The sequence below is a fragment of the Eubalaena glacialis genome, chromosome 18 (assembly GCF_028564815.1).
Source record: "Eubalaena glacialis isolate mEubGla1 chromosome 18, mEubGla1.1.hap2.+ XY, whole genome shotgun sequence".
In the NCBI taxonomy this organism is placed as follows: Eukaryota; Metazoa; Chordata; class Mammalia; order Artiodactyla; family Balaenidae; genus Eubalaena; species Eubalaena glacialis.
In genome coordinates, this window is record NC_083733.1 from 63,103,949 (window position 1) to 63,126,042 (window position 22,094).

A 22,094-nucleotide genomic window follows, 5' to 3' on the forward strand; every position below is an offset into this window, starting at 1 on the left:
CGCGCAGCGCAGGCGCACTTCCGCTCATCCCGCAGTGGCTACGGCGGCGGCGGCGGTTGCGGCGCGGGGCATGGTCCCCGGGTCGGAGGGCCCGGCCCGCGCCGGGGGCCTCGTAGCTGACGTGGTGTTTGTAATTGAGGGCACGGCCAACCTGGGGCCCTACTTCGAGGGGCTCCGCAAGCACTACCTGCTCCCGGCCATCGAGTGAGTGCCGTTTCCGCGACTCCAACCCCGCCCTCCGACTTTAGTTTTCCACAGTCTCTTGTCTCACCCCGACCTTTCATCTCCGACCTTCACAGGTATTTTAATGGTGGTCCTCCTGCCGAGACGGACTTCGGGGGAGACGTGAGTCTTGGGACTCTTGAATTTGAGGGAAGAGGGAAGCTGGGAATCCGGACTCCTGGGTCTGAGAGAGGAGGGGGCGGGGACCTGGACTCCTGGGTCTGAGTGGGGAGGGGCTGGGGTCTGGACTCCTGGGTCTAAGGGACGGGGAGCTGGGAGCCCCAACTCCCCTGAGGGAAAAGGGAGCTGGGGGGTCCCAGATGAAAAATTTCTCTGTCCTCCCCTTTCAGTATGGGGGGACCCAGTACAGCCTCGTGGTGTTCAACACGGTGGACTGCGCCCCAGAGTCCTACGTACAATGTCACGCTCCCACCAGCAGCGCCTATGAGTTTGTCACCTGGCTCGATGGCATTAAGTGAGCTCTTTTCTGGGCTTTGGGAAGGGTTGGGGGACCCTGTGACGGACCGCGGAGGAATGGAGGCTTGGATTTGAGCTGCAGGATCCATCCCCTCACATTAGTTGGCTGAAAAGGGCTGTGATGGGGATTGTGGTTTTATCCCGAAGTCACTTCTGTGGTCGGTTCTGTGTGCTTAGCTGATGTTGCTGTCTGGCTCGGAAGTAGAAAGAACTTCCCAGTCAAGGAGGCCTGTAGGACTCCAGCACCCACGTGTGATTCCTCCCTTTTCTGCCTGTTGCTTCTCATTTCTACTCTAGTTCTCCATTTTCAGATGGAGGCATTGAAGCCTGAGTGCAAGAGGGGTGGGGCTAGGCCAAGATAAGCTAGGCCTCTGTGCTTTGGAGTGAATTGTGATAGTTCACATTGCAGGCTTTTGCAGGAGCCTGGGGCCACAGCACGGCTCCACCACAACAGAACTCTCTGTCCCCTGTGTCGAATATAATTTGTCTCTAAAACGGGAAGGTTAATAGTACTTATAGTTATCGTGTTACTTATCCACTATTGGGTAACAGATTAAAACTTAGCAGCTTGGGACTTCCCTGGCGGTCCAGTGGTTGGGACTCCACACTGCCCCTGCAGGGGGCACAGGTTGATATCTGGTCGGGAACTAAGATCCCACATGCCTGGAGGCGTGGCCAAAGGAAAAAAAAACTTAACCGGCCTAAGACAACAGACGTTTATTATCTCATGTGGTTTCTGTAAGTAAGGAATTCAGGGGTGGCTTCGATGGGTTGTTCTAGCTCAGGGTCTCTTGTGGGATTGCAGTCACCATGACTTTGGGCTGCAGTCATCCAACAGTTTGATTGCGACCGGAGGATCCATTTACAGGGTGGCTCACCCTATGGCTATTGGCTAGAGGCCTCGATTCCTTGCCAGATGTTAGCCACACGGTGTCTCCGTGGGGCTGCTTGAGTGTCCTCCAACAGCTGGCTTTCCTCAGCGTGAGCAATCCAACAGAAAGAGCAAAGAGGAAACCGCAGAGCTTTTTATGATCAAATCTTGGAAGTCACACATCATCACTTATATCACATTCTGTTTAGTACACAAGTCAGTCCTGTCCAGTGTTTGAGGGGGCGTGAATACTAGGAGATGAGGATTATTGGAGACATGGTTACCGTGACTTTGTAGGGATACTTCGTGAATTAAACGAGTTGATGACTATTTAAAACAGTGCCTGACACGTATTAAGCGCTACCTAAGCTGTTGCCGTTGTTTCGTGTTTCGGTTTCTTGGATTGCAGATGGATAATGGTAGTCCATGCCTCAGCACTCCTGGGAGGATGACAGGACCTGATTTTCATACTGTGTTCAGCTCAGGGTCTGGTCAGAGTTCATTAAATAACACCAGTTCGCTGTTTTCTTTGTACGTCGCTGCAGCAAATGTTTGTTGAACGCCTGCTTTGTTCCAGGCTGTATGCGCCGGACTGGGTGCTGCACGTTCACTGCAAAGTTGACTCTTAAGTTTCCCCCTCATGGTCTTTAGAATTCATGGTCAGGGTAGAGCAGGGTTTCTCAGCGTCAGCACTGTTGACCCTTTGGGCCATATGATTCTTCGTTATTGGGGGGCCGTACTGTGCATTGTAAGGTGTTCAGTAGCATCTCCGGCCCCTACCCCCCAGATGCCAGTGGCTACTTCCCTCCCCCAGTCTGACAAACAAAAATGTCCCCAGACGTTGTCAGATATCTCCTTGGGGGCAGAATCCACCCCATTTAAGAACCTCTGGACTAGATTGTGGTAAGACTTGAATAATGTTGAATGGGGGCTCCTTGAGGCCCAAGTCCAAGTCTGATGTCCCTCAAGTCTCTAGCACCCAGCACAGGGCCTGGCACAAAGGAGGCCTAAGGAAATCTTTGTTGAACAAGTGAGTAAATGAATGAATGCCCAGAATGCACTTCATACTCTGGTTCCCCCTGGTAAACTCCTGTATAAACATCAAGACCCGACTCAAATGTCCTTTCCCTGATTCTGGCAAGCAGCCAGTTGCTCTCTCCTCTGCCTCCATTGCCCCCAGGTGTTTCCCTGTCACAGCTCCACACCTCTGGACTGTGAATGTCCAGGACTTGGGTGTTTCCCCTGCTGTTTGCTTCCAGCTGGGGCCTGGGACCCAAGAGGCCTTAGGAGACCTTTGCTGAATAAATGAACGAGTGAAAGCTGTGGGGAAGATAATCACCAGGAAACCAAACCTTCTGGTGGGTGTCAGGAAAAGCAGTTAAACCCCCTTACTTAAAAATGTCAAGGGCACTGGGAAGATAAGAGGGAAATGCTTTCGGAATACTTTCATCCCATGTTCACCCTCCCCTTTAACCAACCTAGAATACACTGCACCTATAACCAAATAAAAAAGCTTTGTGTGCTGTATGCTCACCGGAATCCTCCCAATCAACTGATAAACATTTTAAGCCATTATTTAATATTCACAGTCGTCACTGTTTTATCAAGTCCTATGTAACCATCTAAATTCAGTTTCTGTGGCATTCAGGGCCAGTCTGTAACAGAGATCACGAAGAAAGTCAGCAAGTTTTGTTCACGCTTGGAGAAATCTTATCTTTTCCTGGAACATCCATCACTTATGGAACAAATCAGGCAGTGTGATTTTTGAAACGTCCTCGCTTTGGAGAGGCTCATTTCTGATGTTACATTTTCCTTTCTGACAAGAGGGGCGGTTCCCCCTCCCGCCTACAGCTAGTGACCCAGCATCAGAAAGGCTAGGGTAGGGACTTCCCTGGTGGCTCGGTGGTTAAGAATCCGCCTGCCAACGCAGGGGACACGGGTTCAAGCCCTGGTCCAGGAAGATCCCACATGGCGCGTAGCAACTAAGACTGTGCGCCACAACTACTGAGCCCGTGTGCCACAACTACTGAAGCCTGCGTGCCTAGAGCCTGTGCTCCACAACAAGAGAAGCCACTGCAACGAGAAGCCCGCGCACCGCAACAAAGAGTAGCCCCCGCTCGCCACAACTAGAGAAAGCCCCCACGCAGCAACAAAGACCGATTGCAGCCAATAAGTAAATTAATAATCAAAAAAAAAAAGAAAGGCTAGGGTAGAAGGAAAATAGCCCAAGTGTCTTCCCCATGGTGTTGTGACAGTGCGTTTGTGCATTCATTCATTCATCTGTGCATTCATTCATTCAACAGATGTTTGTGGGGCAAATTGTTCCAGGCACCGAGGAGTCAGGGGGTATGAGGCAGGCAAAGTCCTGGCCCTCTTGGAGCCAGTGTTTCCCTGGGGTGATGGGCTGGGCGGGGGTCTGGCTGTAGGAAGTCCTTGGTCGGAGCTGGCTGCTGTTCGTATTCCTTCAGTCCCTCTGGGGGGCTCCCAGGGCCTGTTAGCCCGTGTAAGTGGGTGGTGAGGACTCAGTGCTGTGACATCGGGCAGAGCAACTGGGGGCAGAGGCATGAGGATGAGGAATCATTTCATTTTTACTTTATGTTTATTACTTGAGGGGTTTATTTAAAACTTTATGATATTTAAAACATATTTTGCAACTGGTCATGCTTTCTCTCATTCCCCATTTTTTTTTTTTGGCCGCGCCACACAGCTTGTGGGATCTTAGTTCCCCGACCAGGGATGGAACCTGGGCCCTCGGCAGTGAGAGCGCGGGGTCCTAACCACTGGACCGCCAGGGAATTCCCTCTCCCACTGCCCATTTTTAAGTTTTTCTCATTTCTTGGACAAAATATTTGTTATGTGTCTCTCTCTGAGCTGGTAAAAGATGGCTTATGCTTACTGTTCAATAAGAAAAAAAGCCAGCTTTGGGATCCCAAAGTGGTCAATCGCACTTTCCCTCATAAATTATTTTTTAGAAATTGAGGTGAAATTCACATAACACACAGTCATTTTATTTTATTTATTTTTTAATATTTGTTTATTTTTCGCTGCGTTGGGTCTTCATTGCTGTGTGCGGGCTTTCTCTAGTTGCGGCGAGCGGGGGCTACTCTCCGTTGCGGTGCGCAGGATTCTCACTGCGGTGGCTTCTCTTGTTGCGGAGCACGGGCTCTAGGTGCGTGGGCTTCAGTAGTTGTGGCACGCGGGCTCAGTAGTTGTGGTGCACAGGCCCAGTTGCTTCGCGGCATGTGCGATCTTCCCGGACCAGGGCTCGAACCCGTGTCCCCTGCATTGGCAGGCGTATTCTTAACCACTGCGCCACCAGGGAAGTCCAACACGCAGTCATTTTAAAGTGAACAATTCAGTGGCGTTTAGTACATTCAAAATGTTGTGCAACCACCTTCTCTATTTAGTTTTGGAACATTTTCATCGCCCTAAAAGGAGACCCCGAATGCCTGAAGCAGTTGCTTCCTGTCTCTCCCCCTACCCCGTCACCCCTGTCTCCTTAGCCCCAGCCATGAAGATGGCTTGATTTCTTCCAGCACAGGAAGCTGGCAGTAGGGTGGATCCAGAGTTGGTTCGTTTATCGGGGTCTCCCCCAGCTCTGTGGCATTAAAATTCCTGTGCAAACTGGAGTCTCGATGGTGAGGAAGAGGAGGGCTGGGGAGTGGGTCATGGGGAGGAACAGTGGTGTGGCCTGAGCACCCTGAGAGTGGGAGCAGAGGGCAGAAGTCTACACCGGGAAAGAATTCAGGTACGGCACAGAGGGGTCATGCTCCGGTGGCTCACTTACTCAGCAGGCATTTCCCAGGACTCTGTGTGTACTTTTAGAGCTGGCTCAGACCACTGGGTCTCCCTCACTGAGGGCTGCACCGTCTGGAGGGGAGGTGGGCTGTGGAAGGAAGCTTGACATTCGCAGTATTGGGGGACACGTGATGTGATCGAGGGTGGGCCCTGAGATCAGGTGGCAGGTGAGGAAGGCTTCCTGGAGGAAGATGACACTGGGCTGGGTGTCTGGTTAGGTAAGCAGGGTTTCCACCTGTGCCAGAAGGGGCAGTGGTATGTGGTCTTGGGGCGGACCGCACAGGCAGAGGCCTGGGCGCGTGGCTGATCACGGAGTCCAGGGACAGCCAAGAAGCTCTAGAGGACTTGCACCCAGAGAGGATGGAGTGGAAGGTGAGCAGGGCCCCAGATGCCCAGCTGAGGGCTTGGCTCTATTCTGGCCTTGATGGCCAGGGTTGGATTTGAAGCCATTTGTTTATGTAACACACAGTTCCCAAGGCCTCCCTTGTGCCAGGCTTGGCGGGGTGGGGTTGGTGAGACTGGCGACAAGGGAGGTCTCAGACCCCGTCCCTGCCTCGTCGGGGAGACAGGTGCTGACACACAGGGGCCACGGTTCAGAGCAACAGGGCCCTTAGGGCTCCCAGAGCGGGGCCCAGTCTGCACAGATGTCCCCTGCGGCAAAGGGTCAGCCTTGCGACCACGTGACCCGAAGAATCATGGTGACAACAGCTGCAGTCTAGCAGAGGCCTGCTACAGGCCACACGGGGACGGACACTGGTGACCCCTCTGTAGATCAGCTGTGGGAGAAACCCAGATCTGTGTGTAGTAGTTTCCTGGGGCTGCTGTAACAGTACTAGAAACAAGGTGGCTTACAGCAACAGAAAGTTATTGTCTCGCAGTTCTGGGTCCAGGAGTCTGAGATGGGGTGGGGGGCAGGGCCGTGCTCCCTCTGGAACTTAAAGGGAGGGTTCCTTCCTTGCCTCTTCCAGCTTCTGGTCGCCCCAGACATTCCTTGGCCTGTGGCAGTGTCATTCTGATCTCCACGTGGCATTCTCCCTGTGTCTCGTCACATCCACGTCGCCTTTCCTCTGAGTGTGTCTGTCTCTGTGTCCCAAGTTCCCCTTCTTATAAGGACACTGGTCATATTGGATTAAGGCCACCCTAAGGACCTCATTGTAGCCTGTTTGCCTCTGTAAAGACTCTGTTTCCAAATCAGGTCACATCCTAAGGTGTGGTGGAGGGCTAGGACTTCAGCATACCTGTTTTGGGGGACCCAATTCAACCCATAACACTGTGGGAAGACAGAGGAGGCCTGTGCACCAGGCTGGGAAGCTGGGGTGAGGCCAAGGCGGATGGCCCAGAGAGGGCAAGGTGCACAGGCACTGGGGCCCAGCACAGGATCCTGGGCTTAGAGTCCTGGGCCCTTTCTCTGTTCCGTCCTCTGATGGGGCCTCTTGCCAGAGGGACTGCCTTGCAGGAGATGACAAATGTCCCCTGTCCTCGTGCCAGCACTGGGGATAGAGCAGGGAACTCTGCAGTGTCCCCGTCCCAAGGTGCACAGTCTACGAAGAGGGATGGCACAGGTTCGGGCCCTTCCAGGGTGGCCCAGGGGCTGGGGAGCCGCAGGGCCCCCCGGGGGCTGACCGCCTGGCCCCCTGCAGGTTCATGGGCGGGGGTGGCGAGAGCTGCAGCCTCATCGCAGAAGGCCTCAGCACAGCCCTGCAGCTGTTTGATGACTTCAAGAAGATGCGGGAGCAGATGTGAGTGTGCCCACATCGGTCTCGGTCCACCTGGCACGTAACCTGCTTTGCCTGTCTTGGGGCTCCACCCCCAGCCTCTCTGTGGGGAGGTGGGTGGGCTCTGCGTGCCGGACACTTGGGGCCAGGAAGCAGGCGGTGTCCAGGCGGTGTTCTGATGAGGACACCTGGCCCGTGCCCAGCCTCGGTGTCCTCATCAAACGGGAGCCAGCTCTGGGTCTGCTTCCTGCCTTCCCTGCTTGCCGGGTATCTTAGAGTGAGTCAGGAGCCTCTTCCGGGCCTCAGTGTTCTCAGCTGTGAAATAGGGGCCTGACTCCTGACTTCCTCTGGGGCGGAGGACTTGCACCTCTGCTGGTGCCGGCTCTGGGTCTTTTCTCAGGGCCCCTGTTGCCACGCGCTCCACATCTTTCCTTGTCCTCGGCAGCGGCCAGACACACAGAGTCTGCCTCCTTATCTGTAACTCACCCCCGTACCTGCTGCCTGCTGTCGAGAGCACCACATACTCTGGGTGCACGACGGAGACTCTCGTGCAGAAGATTGGGGAGGTGAGGACTCCTGGGTCTGAGGCGGGAGGGCTGGGGCCTGCCGTCCTGGGTCACAGGATCGTCACAGACTCCGTGGCCAGCTCTGCTGGCTCCTGTTGGAAGAACTATAACCCAGAATTCTGTGGGGCAGCTAATACAGGTCTTGGGGTCTCCTGTCCCAAAGCCTGATGGGATTTGGTTTTAGGGCCCAGCAGGTGTGACAGCCAGGGCTTGGCCTGGTGGCTTTGTCCTGACTGCTTGTCCCCTCTCCTGTAGCGAGGAATATACTTCTCCATCGTGTCTCCCCGGAAGCTGCCTGCCTTGCGGCTTCTGTTCGAGAAGGCGGCTCCCCCGGCCATGCTGGAGCCGCTGCAGCCGCCAGCAGACGTGAGCCAGGACCCGCGGCACATGGTGCTGGTGCGGGGGCTTGTGCTGCCAGGTGAGGCCCGGGTGCTGCTGGGGGGACGGGCGTGGGAGGGGCGTCCTCCCCAGCTCCCTCTGACTTGGATTTTCTTCCCGTCTCTCAATCCCCTTCTCGTGGGGCTCGATCGTCCATCCTTGGCTCTCAGTCGGAGGTGGCTCGGCCCCCGGCCCCCTGCAGCCGAAGCAGCCTGTGCCCCTGCCTCCAGCACCACCCTCGGGGGCCACGCTCTCAGCAGCCCCCCAGCAGCCTCTGCCCCCTGTCCCCCAGCAGTACCAGGTGCGAACATCACCAGGGAAGGGACATGCTCCTGGGGCCTTGCGGGAGCCCTGGTCCCTTGGGAGAGACCTAGTTGGATGTTGGGCCTTGGGGGTGATGGGCATCTCCCTTGAGACACCTGGAGGGTAGAACTTTTAGGGCTGGGGAATCACGTCCCTGTGGGGTCATGGGAGTCACGAGCTCCTGCGATATTGGAGCTGGGGAGGGTGGTCCTCACCAGCCCCTCCCCTCTATCACCAGGTGCCCGGGAACCTGAGTGCAGCCCAGGTGGCTGCCCAGAACGCAGTGGAGGCCGCCAAGAACCAGAAGGCTGGGCTGGGCCCTCGCTGTGAGTCCCGGGCGGGGATGTGGCAGGGCCGGGGGGCAGCCGGGCCACTCTCCACACACCTGCCCCCACCGCTTCCCTTGGTCTCTCCCGCAGTCTCGCCCATCAACCCCCTTCAGCAAGCCGCTCCAGGAGTGGGTCCCCCGTACAGCCAGGCCCAGGCCCCCCCGCTGCCCCCAGGGCCCCCCGGCGCCCCCAAGCCACCTCCTGCTTCCCAGCCCAGCCTGGTCTCCACTGTGGCCCCTGGCCCGGGCCTGGCCCCGCCTGCACAGCCCGGGGCACCATCCATGGTAGGTACCTGCCTTCTGGCTGCTAACACAGTGCAGGGGAGGAGCAGTTGGCCTTTCTGAGGAGGGCCCAAGGGCACGTGGGTCTTGTTGTTCGGGGTCCTCAGGGGCTCATGGAGCTTGTGCTAAGGCAACACTGAGTAGCGGGTCCGGGAGCAGAATCATGGGGTTTGTGGTTCCGGGTGGGTGAAGACTGTTCTGAGGAGCCCGAGGGGTCCTGGGGGTGCAGGACATCAGGGGCTTGAGAGTCTTTGAATCCTACAGGGTCAGAGCATTTATGGTCCCAGGCACGGCCCAGTGGTTGGTGTTCTGGGCCTGGGGGTGCAGAGGAAGGGACCTCCGTCCCGTTCTGCTTGTTGGTTTGTCCCTCTCTCAGGACACTCCCTCCCAGGAGATGGTCTGACCCTGCCCCATGGCCCTCCTTCCTCCCCTCTGTCAGGCGGGCACCGTGGCCCCAGGCGGGGTGAGTGGCCCTTCTCCGGCCCAGCTCGGGGCCCCGGCCCTCGGCGGGCAGCAGTCAGTCTCCAACAAACTCCTGGCCTGGAGCGGGGTCCTCGAGTGGCAGGAGGTGAGTGGATCCATAGGGCCAGGCCTGGTGGGGTGCAGGGTTAGGCCGGGGCCCCCATGGGGTCGTGGGACTTGTGGTCCTGAGGATAGTCCCAAGGACACGTGGGATTTATAGCCCGGAATTCAGGATTAAGAGAGGTCTTGGATTCTCGGTCCAGGGAAGATCCAGGAGATGGTGGCATCTAGGGGACAGAGGGCTGTGGGATTCGGGGGCAAGAGGAGGAGCCCCAGCGTTTGTGGAATTTGAAGGCTAGAGGACTGTGGGATTGATGGTCTGGAGGAGGGGCCCAGGGCTCGTGGGACTTAAACTGGGGTGGGGGTCCTGAGCTTCGGGGCTCCCGGGGTAGGGCAGGAGAGGTCAAGGGGATGGAGGCTCGGGACCTTTCTCACCGTGACATGCCCTTCTTCTCCTCAGAAGCCCAAACCTGCCTCCGTGGACGCCAACACCAAGCTGACTCGGTCACTGCCTTGTCAGGTCTATGTGAATCACGGCGAGAACCTGTAGGTGCCTGCTGGGGGTGGGGTGGGCGGTGAGCTGGGGTGTGCATCTTCCTGACTCCCCTCCCGTTGTTGCCCCAGGAAAACAGAGCAGTGGCCCCAGAAGCTGATCATGCAGCTCATCCCCCAGCAGCTGCTGGTGAGTGGCGGGAGAGGACAGCCGCCCACCCCCTCCCGCCTCTGTCCTCCCCTCCTCACGTCCCTGCTCCGCACGCTGGCTGACATCAGTGTCTCCCGCAGACCACCCTGGGCCCTTTGTTCCGGAACTCAAGGATGGTCCAGTTCCACTTCACCAACAAGGACCTGGACTCCCTCAAAGGCCTCTACCGCATCATGGGCAACGGCTTTGTGAGTGGGGTGGGCGGGTGGGCGGGCAGGTGGCCACTCCCCATCCTCCTGGGCCCAAGGGAGCCATTTTTGATGGTGGGGCTGCCTTTGTGACCTCGGGTTCCTCAGCCTTAGCTTTTTTTTTTTGTAATTACAACATGCACCAGATTGAGGTCCGTTCCACGGTAAAACCCTTGGCTCTGACGGGGGTTTGCTGGGTTGGCTTCCTGGGGCCAAGAACAACAGAAATGCATTCTCTCGCACTTCCGGAAAAGAGAAGTCTGAATGAAATCAGGGTGTCAGCAGGGCCGCGCTCTCTGAAGCCTCTAGGGGAAGACCCTTCCTTGCCTCCTACAGCTGGTAGTCCCCGGCGGGGTTGGCTTTAGACAGCAAAACTCCAGTCTCTGTTTCCATTGTCACATGGTTGTCTTCCCTCTGTGTGTTTCTTCCCTGTGTGTGTGTCTCTGTCATCTTATGAGGACACCAGTCATTTGGATTGGGGTCTGCTTTAATGATCTCATCCTAACTTGTTACATCTGCAAGCACCCTATTTCCAAATAAGGTCACATTGATAGGTGCTGGGGTTTGGAACTTCAGCATGTCTTTTTGAAGAATACAGTTCAACTCATAACACTGAGGGAGGCGCTCTAAATAGAGCAGAGCCAGTTAATGAGTACATGCTGTGGACCTGGCACTTTTCTAGGAGAGGGGACTTTTGGTGGATTACCTCATGGAATCCTCAGGAAAATTCTACAAAGAAGGTGATCCTGAGAGTTGGGAATACCTCCAACTGCAAATAGCAATACACCCAACCAGCAGAGTTTTTAGAACAGATAGACGATTGGGGTGGAGGCTTAAAACAACAGTTTACTCTTTCTCCTAGTCCTGTGTGTGTCAGCTGGGCTCAGCTGGGCTGGTCTTGCTTGGGGACTCTTGTGGGGGTTACTGTCAGGTGGCGGCTGAGACTGTGGTCATCTGAAAGCTCACCTGGGCTGGAGGTGCGAGATGGCCCTCTCACATGGTGCTGTCAGCGGGGTTCAGCGGGGCCTGGCCATCGGGTGCCCACATGTGGCCTCCCCGTGTGGCTTGGGCTTCTTCACAGCATGGCAGCTGGGTTCTGAGAGGGATGTCCCCAAAGCGAGCATTGTACAAGCAGGCATTCATTTGTGACACGTAACAGGACATCCAGAGGTGAGCAGCTCTCGGGGTTAGTTATGTAGCCCCATGACGTCAGGGCCAGGATCTCTGGGGTTCTCTTGGCTTCTCTCTTGTGGTTGTAAGATGGCTTTCGAAGCTCGAGGACTCTTGTTTGACTTGCTGTAGGAAGGCAAGAAGGAGGCGTGGCATCAGCCGTGTATTTCCCTTTCTTTAGGAAAGCACTTTCCCACACTCTCAGGCAGGCTTCCCTTCACGTCTTGGGCCAGACCCAGGCCACTGGGCCACCCCTGGCTGCATAGGAGAGCATCGGGGAACAGGCACCCATGAGTGCACTGGGACCCGGACATGTTGCTACCCACACGGAATCGGGGTTCTCTACCCAGGGCAGAAGGGCAGATGGTAGGCAACTAGCAGGGTCTGCCTCTCGTGAGAAAGCAAGGCTTACTTGGCCAGGGTTCTACAGCGGGGACCTCAATCTCATCAGCCCCTCCTCCCCCAAGAGCCCACCTCCTGAACACCCCGCGTATTACGGCCTCACCTGACATTCGCTCATGTTTCCCGGTACTTCCTGTGCGTCCGGCCGTGGGCAGGGTGCCTGATGCGTGTCGGCTCCTCCCAGAGTCACAGCCCTCGGGATGTTAGTGCTGCTGCCCGAGGTTCTCACTGCAGGTACTGAGGCCGAGAGGGTGTGGCGCCCCCAAGGGCCTCTTGGATTCCCAGTCAGTCACGTATCCGCCACCACCATCGATCACGTGATTCCAGCATCAGCTCTGTGTTGAAGCCCCTCCCTCTGAGCCGTGAGCCCTCCCAGTGGGGCTTTGAGGAGGGCAGCCTCCCGCGGTGTGGCAAAGTTGGGGGGACTTCCTCTCTGCTCTCCTGCCCAGTGGTCAGCAAGAATCCCAGCCTCGCCCTGTTCCTTTGGGCACCCAGCTCTCTGGAGCAGTCTCAAGCCAAACCTTGAGTCTCCTCAACCTTTTAGAGCAGAAAGCTTGCCACTCCTGGCCCGTGGGGCCTCTAGAACCATCTGAAACCCGGGGGGCGGGTGGGAGGCCTCCTCCTCCAGGGCGTGACCAGTTGCGACGCTCTCCCACAGGCGGGCTGCGTGCACTTCCCGCACACGGCGCCCTGCGAGGTGCGCGTGCTCATGCTCCTGTACTCGTCCAAGAAGAAGATCTTCATGGGCCTCATCCCCTACGACCAGAGCGGCTTCGTCAACGGCATCCGGCAGGTCATCACCAACCACAAGCAGGTCCAGCAGCAGAAGCTGGAGCAGCAGCGCGGGGTGAGCGCCGCGGCCCCCCGGCCCCCCGGCCCCGCGCTCGCGGCGGACCCCGCGGGGCCCCTGCGCGCCAGTGCTGGCCGCTTCCTCCTGCCGGATTCAGTCCTATCCCCGTGTTGCCGTGCACCATTTCTCTCCTTTTCTAGTGTTCTCGTTGAATCTCCGAGGCACAGCCCCCTCTTGGGGACCTGGGAACGTAAGGTTTACCTCCCAGACCCGCCCACCCGCCACAGAAAAGGTCCCCAGCTCCTGACAGGTTCCCTCTCAGGGCGCAGACCCTCCCCGACATGGGGACGCCCCGCCCAGCCACTGATCTGCTCCCTCTCTCCCCGCACAGATGGGGGCACAGCAGGCACCCCCGGGGCTGGGCCCCATTCTGGAGGACCAGGCGAGGCCCTCGCAGAACCTGGTGAGGACAGGGCCAGTGGGGTCAGGGCCCGGGCGGGGGAGGCCCCGGAGGAGGCTGTGATTCTGACCCCTCCGCAGAGGTCACGGTGTCTGGGGGCTCTGTCCTCACCCCCGTCTCTTCCCGTCAGCTCCAGCTCCGCCCGCCGCAGCCCCAGCCGCAGGGTACCGTGGGGGCCTCTACGGCCACGGGGCAGCCGCAGCCCCAGGGTGCTGCCCAGGCGCCCCCGGGCGCCCCACAAGGCCCTCCTGGAGCGGCCCCTGGCCCGCCCCCTCCCGGACCCATCCTTCGGCCCCAGAACCCCGGGGCCAACCCCCAACTGCGGAGCCTCCTCCTCAACCCACCACCGGTGAGCTTTGGGGGCGGGCGGCAGATGGGAGCTGTGGGTCCTGGGCCTTGACAGTTTGATTCCTTTCATCTTGGAGGCGGGAGGTTGGTTTGATCGGAGGGTGTGACTGGCGGCCCGCCTGGCTCCTCCCCACGTGTCTTACGTGGGTTTCTGCTAAGATTCCTTGGAAGAAAGACCAGAAGCTACCCGAGGGGCTGGGGGAGGTGGGGGCTCCCCACCAGGGGCCTCTGAGCTGCTTTCCTTGTTCTCCCAGCCCCAGACTGGGGTGCCCCCGCCTCAGGCCTCCCTCCACCACCTCCAGCCACCAGGGGCCCCTGCACTGCTGCCCCCACCGCACCAGGGCCTGGGGCAGCCCCAGCTGGGGCCCCCGCTCCTGCACCCACCGCCGCCGGCCCAGTCTTGGACTGCACAGCTTCCCCCGAGGGCTCCACTGCCAGGTAAGGGGGTTCGGGGGAGGCCAGGTCCTGGACTGAGTATCCCAACAGCCCCGGGACCGGAGCCCCAAGACCAGTGACTTCTGGGAAGTAAAGTTCTGGGATTGAAGAATAGCGGGTCGCCCGTGGCTCTTGGGGGAAGTTCCAAGGAAAGGGCTCCTGGGAAATACAGCCCAGGGGACCAAGGAGGCAGGAGCTCTCCCCACCATTCCCCTCCTGTGTGTCTTCCTGGGGTTGCTGAGAAACGTCTTAGGGCCAGAGAGGTATGTTGGGGGATGGGCTCCCAAAGGCTTAACGGGAAAAGGACTATCTGTGGTCACATGGCGTCAGAAGGCGTCTCTGTGGGTCCCCCCAGGGCTTCCTAGACCACTCAGTGCCTTGGACTCCCAGAGGAGGAGGGAGGAAGCAGGCCTAGGGCCCTCCAGGGCCCCAGGGACTACTGGGAGATGCAGTCCCTTCCCCACTGCCCCCCAGGTCAGATGCTGCTCAGCGGGGGTCCCCGGGGCCCGGTCCCCCAGCCGGGCCTGCAGCCCAGCGTCATGGAGGACGACATCCTCATGGACCTCATCTGAACCCCCGACACCCAATAAAGTTCCTTTTAACACACGCCCCGGCTCCCGTCACTGACATCCCCCAGGACTGGGCAGGAGGAGACGGGGGGAGACACCTCTGTCCTTGTTCTCGCTTCAGCAGACGTCCCTGAGGCCCCGGGCTGGTGAGGCCAGGGCCTCGGCGGCGAGTCAGGCAGTCTGGTGCAGCCTGGCTCCAGGGCGATGTGGAGGCAGCAGGCAGGGCTCCCAGGACCACGTGCACTCGTGGAGCTAGAGAGGGTGCCGGCTGGGCCTGGAGGAGGCCTCTGAGCCAGCGGGGCTTGGCAGCATCTGTGAGAAGCAGGAGTCAGGGAGGCTGGGAAGGAAGGCGGCGGCGGTCTAGGTGCGGAGATCACAGAAATGAACGTGTGGGGGCAGGAGGGAGCTTGGGGTGGTCAGAGGAGCAAGTCAGTCCATGCTCCTGGAGCACGAGCATAAGGGAGGGAGGGCCTAGAGAGGTGGGCGAGCGCCAGGCGGGGGCGGGGCTCGGATTCCAAACCAAGCAGCTGGAGGCTTGTCCAGGGGATGCAGAAGAGCTGCAGGAGGCCACGAGCAGGGGCCAGACCTGGGTCGGCTGGCTCTCAGAAAGCCCCCTCTGGGCTGTGGGATGCGACAGGGCAGGACGGAAGGCAGGTAGGGGTCCGGGGCAATTTCACTGGGGAGAGGAGAGGCCAGAGGAGGGGCTGGGCCGAGTCGGGGGGCAGGAGGGGTGAGGCTAGAGACTAGTGTGCTGTGTGAAGAAAGCTGGGGGTGTACGGGTGGGGTCGAGGGCGGTGCCCAGGACCTGGCCTGGGTGTGTGGTAGACAGTGGGCCTCCCTGAGGCAGGGAGCTGGGAGAAGGAGCCAGTAGTGAGTGCTGATGGTCCAGGGACACCCAAGTGACCAAGGCCGTGTTGGGAGCACAGGATGTGTGTCCTTAGCGACAGTATATGTTTGGTGGTTGAAGACACCAGAATGGATGAGGTCTCATGTGGAGAGGGCAGGCTCCAGGTCCCAGGCAGAGACCTACCTTCCAGGGCTTTGGACAGGGTGGACGGTGGAGCCGTCCTGGTGATGGGAAACCCGGCAGGAATGTAAGGAGGATGTACAGGTTTGGGATGTAATGAGGCAAGGGGCCTCAGGTCGTCCTTAGAGAGACGTCCAGGGGACGGCTGGATACAGACACGTGGCTGGAGCACAGGGGTGCTCTGGCCTGGGGGCAGAAAATTAGTTGTCCGTTGTCAGACCGTAGAGCAGTGTTGCTCAGAGCGTGGTCCATGGCTGGACCACCAGCATCCGCATTGTTTGAGACACCGGTTAACATCAGATTGCCGGGCGGCGTCCCAGGAGAGAGGTTGCAATCTGGTGGCCCATGGGCCACTCTACAGATGAGTTTTGTTTGGCCTTCCCTGTGTTAGCATATGTGGCATTTTTTTCCTAACAAGTTAGTTGTAAAAATCAGGATGATTCACACACACACACACACACACACACACAAAATCTGCAGTCTTGGCTTCTCTTGACAAGTCAGAAGATCTGGCACCCCTGGGCCCGCCCTTCTGCCTAGCAAACAACGGGCTGGAGCCACCCCTTTCCATGGGGCATGTGCTCTCTGGTTCGCCACAGTCCCCACCACTCCCTCTTGACTCCCCCACCACGAGGCAGGAGGCTGTTGCCTTTGGCACGGGGCTTGCACTGTTGTTGTTCCTGTGGTAGCGTTTGGAGACAGTGAAATCTTTCTTGTACCCATGTCTCTACCAAAAGTGGCAAAACGAAAGAGAGAACGAGAGGGCCACGTGTTTCGAGAGAAATGGGAGCGAGCCTATTTCTTTGTGGAGGTGAAGAGCATGCCTACCTGCTTAATATGCAAAAAAATCGTGTCTGTGTTGAAAGAATACAACCTGAGACGTCACTATGAATCCAAGCACAGTAAGAGCTTCGACCAGTACACAGAGCAGACGCGAGACGCGATACTCAATGAACTGAAAAAGGGCCTCAAGTGTCAGTAGGGCTGGTTTTGGGAAGCGGACGGGAGCAGTGGCACGGCTGCCACGCACGGTTCCGGAATCATGTGAAAAGAGTCACCTGGGCATTCCAGCCTACCGACAGCGAGTTTATAAGGGAGCAGAAATGACGCCTCCTGAACAGAAACTCATGTCTGTCTGGACCATCCTTTAAGTCTAGCAGGCGTCTGCATCCCATGGGGAGGTGAAGAGAAATCCGAAGACTGACAAGTCCGGTTGCTTGAACGAGTCAAATCAGTCGTGGCCTTTTCTATCGCTGCTCATGAACTGTTACCACCCAGTTAGCTTTATTTATTTGTGGTGTGGAGAATCTCGATGTGACCGAAGAAATCTGTGACACGGTGCCAAGGCAGGCCCGACACTGGGAAGTGACCTGTTTTCTGTGTGTTGAGAGAAATGCACAGTTTCACGGAGACTGGTCAAAATGCCTGAGCACAGCTACAGACCGTGGTGGTGATCAAACGATCAGTGTCACAGGGGACCGACAGGGGACGCCTTGATCCAAGCACTCAAGTCAGGTCGTTGCATCAATCACCAGGCACTGACCTTACGAAGAAAGTCAATGGAACACACGACACGACGTCCGTGACAGACTCGTGTACCTTAACCACAGGCAGGCTGGTGATGAGCTTGACCCGATGTATTTTATAGAAGCTCTGTGACCTGGTCGTCACAGGATGTGTGGAAGCAGTCTGAACCGTTGCAGTCCATCCACTTGGTTCATTTCAGATGAGGCAGAAGCCACACCTTGGTTCCCCTGAGGTCAGTCAGAGACTTTTGATCGAGGTTCCAACCCTTCTGAACACTCTCTTTTCTCCGCAAAGACGTACACAAACAGCTACTTGAATGTATGATCGTGTTCACCCAGTCCTGGCAAAAATGGGGAAGTCGTTGGCAGGGAATATTCTGACTCCCTTTCGTTGCTGCAGTTGGTTTCCAGAAACGAAAGACATGGCCCAGACCATGTTCACCCAACTCGTGGGGTTAAAGACCAAATTCCCCCAAGGGCTCTCTGCATCCAGACTTCATGAAAACAAACTAACACTGTCCAGTTTGCCTTTGTTGGTTAATGTCGATCATGTGAATGCAGACCACAAATAGTAGTTATCGAACGAACTACAGGGCAGTAAGCTGCTGGTTCCTAAGTGGGTTCCGTCGGAAGATGACAGCCCTACACCACTCTCCAGTGGTTGTCCTGAACCTCCGTGTTTGGAAGCGGCCACGCTTGTGAACAGCCGTTTTCCGTTACAAAACTGAATCAAGTTCAATATCGCTCCCAGCTTCAGGAGTCCAGGTTGAATTCTCAACCACCCATCCCACCATGACATCCAAGGCCTGACGTTGACATCTGGGGGCGGCAGGGATGATGTCCGCCTGCCGGCTTCAAGTCAGGGAGCAGAAGAATTACGACAGAGAAAAAAAATTTTAGTAATTAAATATTTCTATTTTTCAATTTGTATTTTTTCAATTTTGGATTTGAAATATAAACTCCAGTATCATACATGTTTGTATTATGTTCCATGCATTCACCAGAGTTCAGTAAAGATTCCATTTGATTATATTTCTGGCCGTCGACTTTTCTTATACCTGTCAAGTTCACTCATTTATGTGGCCCACCTGGCTCCTGCCGGCATTTATGAGTTTATGATCCCTGCCCTAGAACCATCTAGAACCATCTAGAACTGTCGAAGCAGATCCATCCAGGGGCGGGAGGGAGGCTGGGCGCCGGCATTTGGAACAAGCTCCCTCGGCGATTTTGACGCAGATGAGAGATGGAGCAGGAGATCCCAGTGGCGGTCGAAGGAGGGAAAAGCGGGTGAGGTTTCCCAGACAGCGTGTGTAGCAGGGGTTTTTGAAAACTCAGATGGCTCCAGGGACCAGGCAGGTGATGGAAATGTGTGACGCGGACGGGTGTAAGACGACAAGGATTGATGGGGACTGTGGCGAACTTGGGGACTGCTTGCCCCGCCTAACTGCATTCAAATTAAAACCAAAAAACACTGTGAGGACCAAACAAAATCCGCTGGTGGGTCTCACGAGGCCGCCGGGCCGCCATTTTGTGACCTCTGGAAGAAGAAGACGCGAGGACAAAGGACAGAGGCCAGAGAAGGACCCACGCGTGAGGGTTGGGTGGGGGCCGGGGGCAGGAGGAGCAGGCAGGCACGTGTGTTCTGGAAGCCGAGTTTTTGAGGAGAGGGTGATCGACTGTGTCCAAAGCCGCTAAAAGGGAAGAAGACTAGCGGGGAGCAGCCCGTGCCGTTCCCACCAGGGTGGACGTTGCCCTGCAGGGAAGCACGGGCTCGAGTCCATCTGGGACAAATTGATCAGACAAAGAAATGTTTCCAGTCACTGGTTTGGCCTTTGTGGGCCTATGAGGCCCTCTTGACCTCAGCACCCAATTAGAGGAACCAAAGGGACTGTCACAGTGTCATCACGGGTGCATATCATACACAGGGTGAGGCAGACGAAAGCCCTTGGTTACGGGCGGGCCCGGAGAGTGGAGGTCTAGACACGGAGAACTCACCTCCACATTTCACAGCCGGGGTGTAGACAACAGCCTTTAAAGTACCCCCGAGAACTGGCCAACGCCAATAGAGCAAATCTTTCTGGAACATTTTTCTCTGAGCATGAGGTACTGTTAAAGCTGCTGAAGTGTAGAAGAAATGGTGCAAACCTTAGCACCTCAGTGTTGAGACTCCCGCTTCTGAACCAATGAGCTGTGTGGCTTTGGGCAGGTCCCCACGCCTCTGTGAGCCTCAGTCTCCCCACATGGCAAGCAGTGACTTCCTCGTAGGATTGAGTACCTGGCGGGCTCAGCACAGCCCTCCCCTCAGGAGAGCTGCTATGAGCCATGGTGGTTATCACTGGCCAAAACGCACTCTTAGAGGGCAAAACTGCTTCTAAAAATGCATGCCAGTTTGTCAGTACCACCAGGGCATCCATGAAGGTTGTAATTGGATGAGTGACTGGTTGGAAACATTTCATTTCTGACCAATTTGCTTTTGGACCATGCATTTAGAGCTGGAAGCAAGACTGGGAATTGAGAATTCTTCCACAGGAACAGATCTGGCAAAAGTGGCAGAACATAACTGAAAAAAAAAAAAAAAGCTAGAACACCGACACATTAATTGTTGGAAACCTGTCTTGGGTGAGAGCATGCCCACCTACTACCTCTATAAAGAAAATTTATGAGAAAAATGACACCTTCTAAAAAAGGTATATTTGTTTCAAGGTACACAATACTAATATATATTTTCCCACCATCTTGGGTTTTTAAAAAGTTAACCTTAAAAATTTATTGCGATATACAGGATTCTAGTTTCATAAAGGTGAAAAACCACTGAAGTGTGTAGAATAAAAAGTGAAGTACCCTTTCACACCTCATTCTCCCCTCTCACCCCAAACACTGAGCGAACCAGCATCCTCCCCAGAGGCAGATACATCAGTTTGGTGTTGGGTTTACATGCATGTGGTTGTAGACACGTTTATAGTTTCTGAAATGTTTTATGTAAATGAGGTCAGTTTCTGTATGTTCTTTATCTTGCTTTTTTTTCACTTGAGTCATGACCATTTGTCCACATCATTCGTTACATGAGGCTTTATGTCCTGTTATTAAACGGTTGCTTTCCCTAGTCCATTAAGTGGACAAATTCCAATCCCACAGACCATCTCGGCTGCATAAGCTGTCTGTCTGTCGATATGTAACAAACCCCATCACTCAGTGGCTTAAAACAATAAGCGTTTATTGTCCTGCAGTTGCTCTGGGTCAGGAATCCAGGCCCAGCTTAGCTCGTGCCTCTGGCCCAAGGTCTCTCAAGGTTGCCATCAAGTGGGCTGGGGCTGTGGTCTCATCTGAAGGCTCCACTGGGGGAAGGCCCACTTCCAAGATCACTCACATGCCTGCTGGCTGGATCTGGTTCCTTGCAGGTGCCTGGACACAGAGCCTCAGTTCCTTGCTTGCTCTTGGCTGGAGGTCTCCCTTGGTTTCTCGCCATGTGGGCCTCTTCATAGGGCACCCAAGATGGAACCCACAGTCTTTTTGTAACTCAATGGTGGAAGTGATGGCCTATCACTTTTGCCGTATTCTGTTCATTACAGCTATCGCTAGGTCCAGCCCACACTGAGGCTGAGAGGATAATACAAGGATTATAATACCAGGAGGTGGGGGTCATGGGGGCTGTCTTTGGGTAGCTGTGTAGTTTTCCACTATTATCAAAAGTGCCACAGAGAATCAGCATATACATACATCTTTAACCCCTCATTTGTGCAGGGATTCCTGTGTGATACAGTCTCAGCTGGAAAATTTCAAAATTGAGGAGTATGCCAGTTCTATTTCTATTTATTTGCCTTTTTAAAGATTGAACTTATTTTTTGCATAAAAAAACTTCTATGGTTCACACTTTTAGAGGCTCCAAAATCAACCCAATGCATGGTCTCTCGCAGCCCCCTCTGGAGACCAGTAACCAATTTCTTGTGTATTCTTTCAGAGATCTGAACGAGCAGGTAGAAGCAAACAGAGAAATATATTCATTTTCTGGCTCTTCTATCCAGTGGCAGCCTGCTTTATACTTTTGTAAACAGCTTTATTGAGGTATGATTGAGTTTGGATATATGTATACACTCACGAAAGCATCACTACAATTAAGGTAGTAGGCATCCATCACCTCTGAAAGTTTCCTTGTGTCTCTTTGGTTTTGTGTGTGTTTGTGGGGGGTGGGTAGTAAGGACACAACAGATTTATCCTCTTAAATTTAAGTGCACAGTAGAGTGTCAGTAATTATGGGCACTTTGTTCTACAGAAGATCTCTAGAACTTAGTCTGCTTTATTCTGTAGATTACTTTTATCATCTGACAGAGTATCTTGCAGATTATACCAGGGCAAAAAGCCCTCTCTGTCCCTTTTTTTTTTTTTTTTTGGCCATGCCCCACGGCATGTGGGATCTTAGTTCCCCGACCAGGGATCGAACCCACGCCCACTGCATTGGAAGTGAGGAGTCAACCACTGGACTGCCAGGGAAGTCCCCCTCTGTTTTTATGGCCGCATGGCATTCCCCCATGGAATGCCACAGCTGTCTCAATCAGTCCCCTATTGTTGGCCATGTAGAATGTTTCTGATCTTTTGGGGTACCCATTTTATTTTATTTTTATTTATTTTTTAGTGGGGTGCCCATTTTAAACTGCAACAGAACTGCCAAATTGCTCCCTCCAAAAAATATCTGGCACATCAGTGATTGTACCAACTCGTATCTTGCCAGTTCACCAGTGTGGATCATACTGTATCGGAAGAGGCTGGGCAGGACACGGCCATCTCAAGGCACCTTGCCTCTGAAGGCGAGGAGAAAGGCCTCTGGGCTTAGAGGTGGGCGAGGTCCGGGTTTTTCCAATCTGGGAGTGTTTGGAACAGTGCATGTTGGGGCGGTAGGTGGTGGCTGAGAGGCAGATGTGACAGGTGTTGCAGTGACGAGGACGGGAGGGTCCCAGCCCCTAGCTGATGGCCCTGGGTGGACCTTGGGCAGGAGCAACAGAAAGTTGAGGTGTTCACG

The 22,094-nt window shown here is 55.6% G+C and overlaps 1 protein-coding gene across 5 annotated transcripts; it reads left to right on the forward strand.

Moving 5' to 3' along the window:
- Positions 1–4: 4 nt before the first annotated feature.
- Positions 5–21,094, forward strand: MED25 (mediator complex subunit 25). 5 transcript variants are annotated; one of them, XM_061172943.1, is made up of 18 exons: positions 5–204; positions 300–345; positions 573–697; positions 7,009–7,107; positions 7,529–7,649; positions 7,905–8,067; positions 8,198–8,328; positions 8,569–8,656; positions 8,750–8,943; positions 9,380–9,508; positions 9,923–10,008; positions 10,087–10,144; positions 10,246–10,353; positions 12,584–12,772; positions 13,107–13,178; positions 13,306–13,524; positions 13,826–13,961; positions 16,292–18,095. In XM_061172943.1, the coding sequence occupies exons 1-18, from the start codon at positions 71–73 to the stop codon at positions 16,534–16,536; spliced, it is 2,343 nt and encodes a 780-aa protein (XP_061028926.1). In that variant the 5' UTR covers positions 5–70; the 3' UTR covers positions 16,537–18,095. The 5 variants fall into 5 exon arrangements, with proteins under 5 accessions (XP_061028926.1, XP_061028928.1, XP_061028925.1 ...); XM_061172945.1 differs by lacking the exon at positions 16,292–18,095 and adding an exon at positions 21,039–21,094 and having other exon boundaries at positions 6–204; positions 13,778–13,961; XM_061172942.1 differs by having other exon boundaries at positions 6–204; positions 13,778–13,961.
- Positions 21,095–22,094: the final 1,000 nt, after the last annotated feature.

What these genes read in the sequence shown, in the direction of transcription:
- MED25 (XM_061172942.1), top strand. Translation starts at nt 71, where the DNA reads ATGGTCCCCGGGTCGGAGGGCCCGGCCCGCGCCGGGGGCCTCGTAGCT. An exon ending in AGACGGACTTCGGGGGAGAC is followed by an intron (nt 346 to 572) that starts GTGAGTCTTGGG and finishes CTCCCCTTTCAG; the next exon opens with TATGGGGGGACCCAGTACAG. An exon ending in GCGGGGGCTTGTGCTGCCAG is followed by an intron (nt 8,068 to 8,197) that starts GTGAGGCCCGGG and finishes CTTGGCTCTCAG; the next exon opens with TCGGAGGTGGCTCGGCCCCC.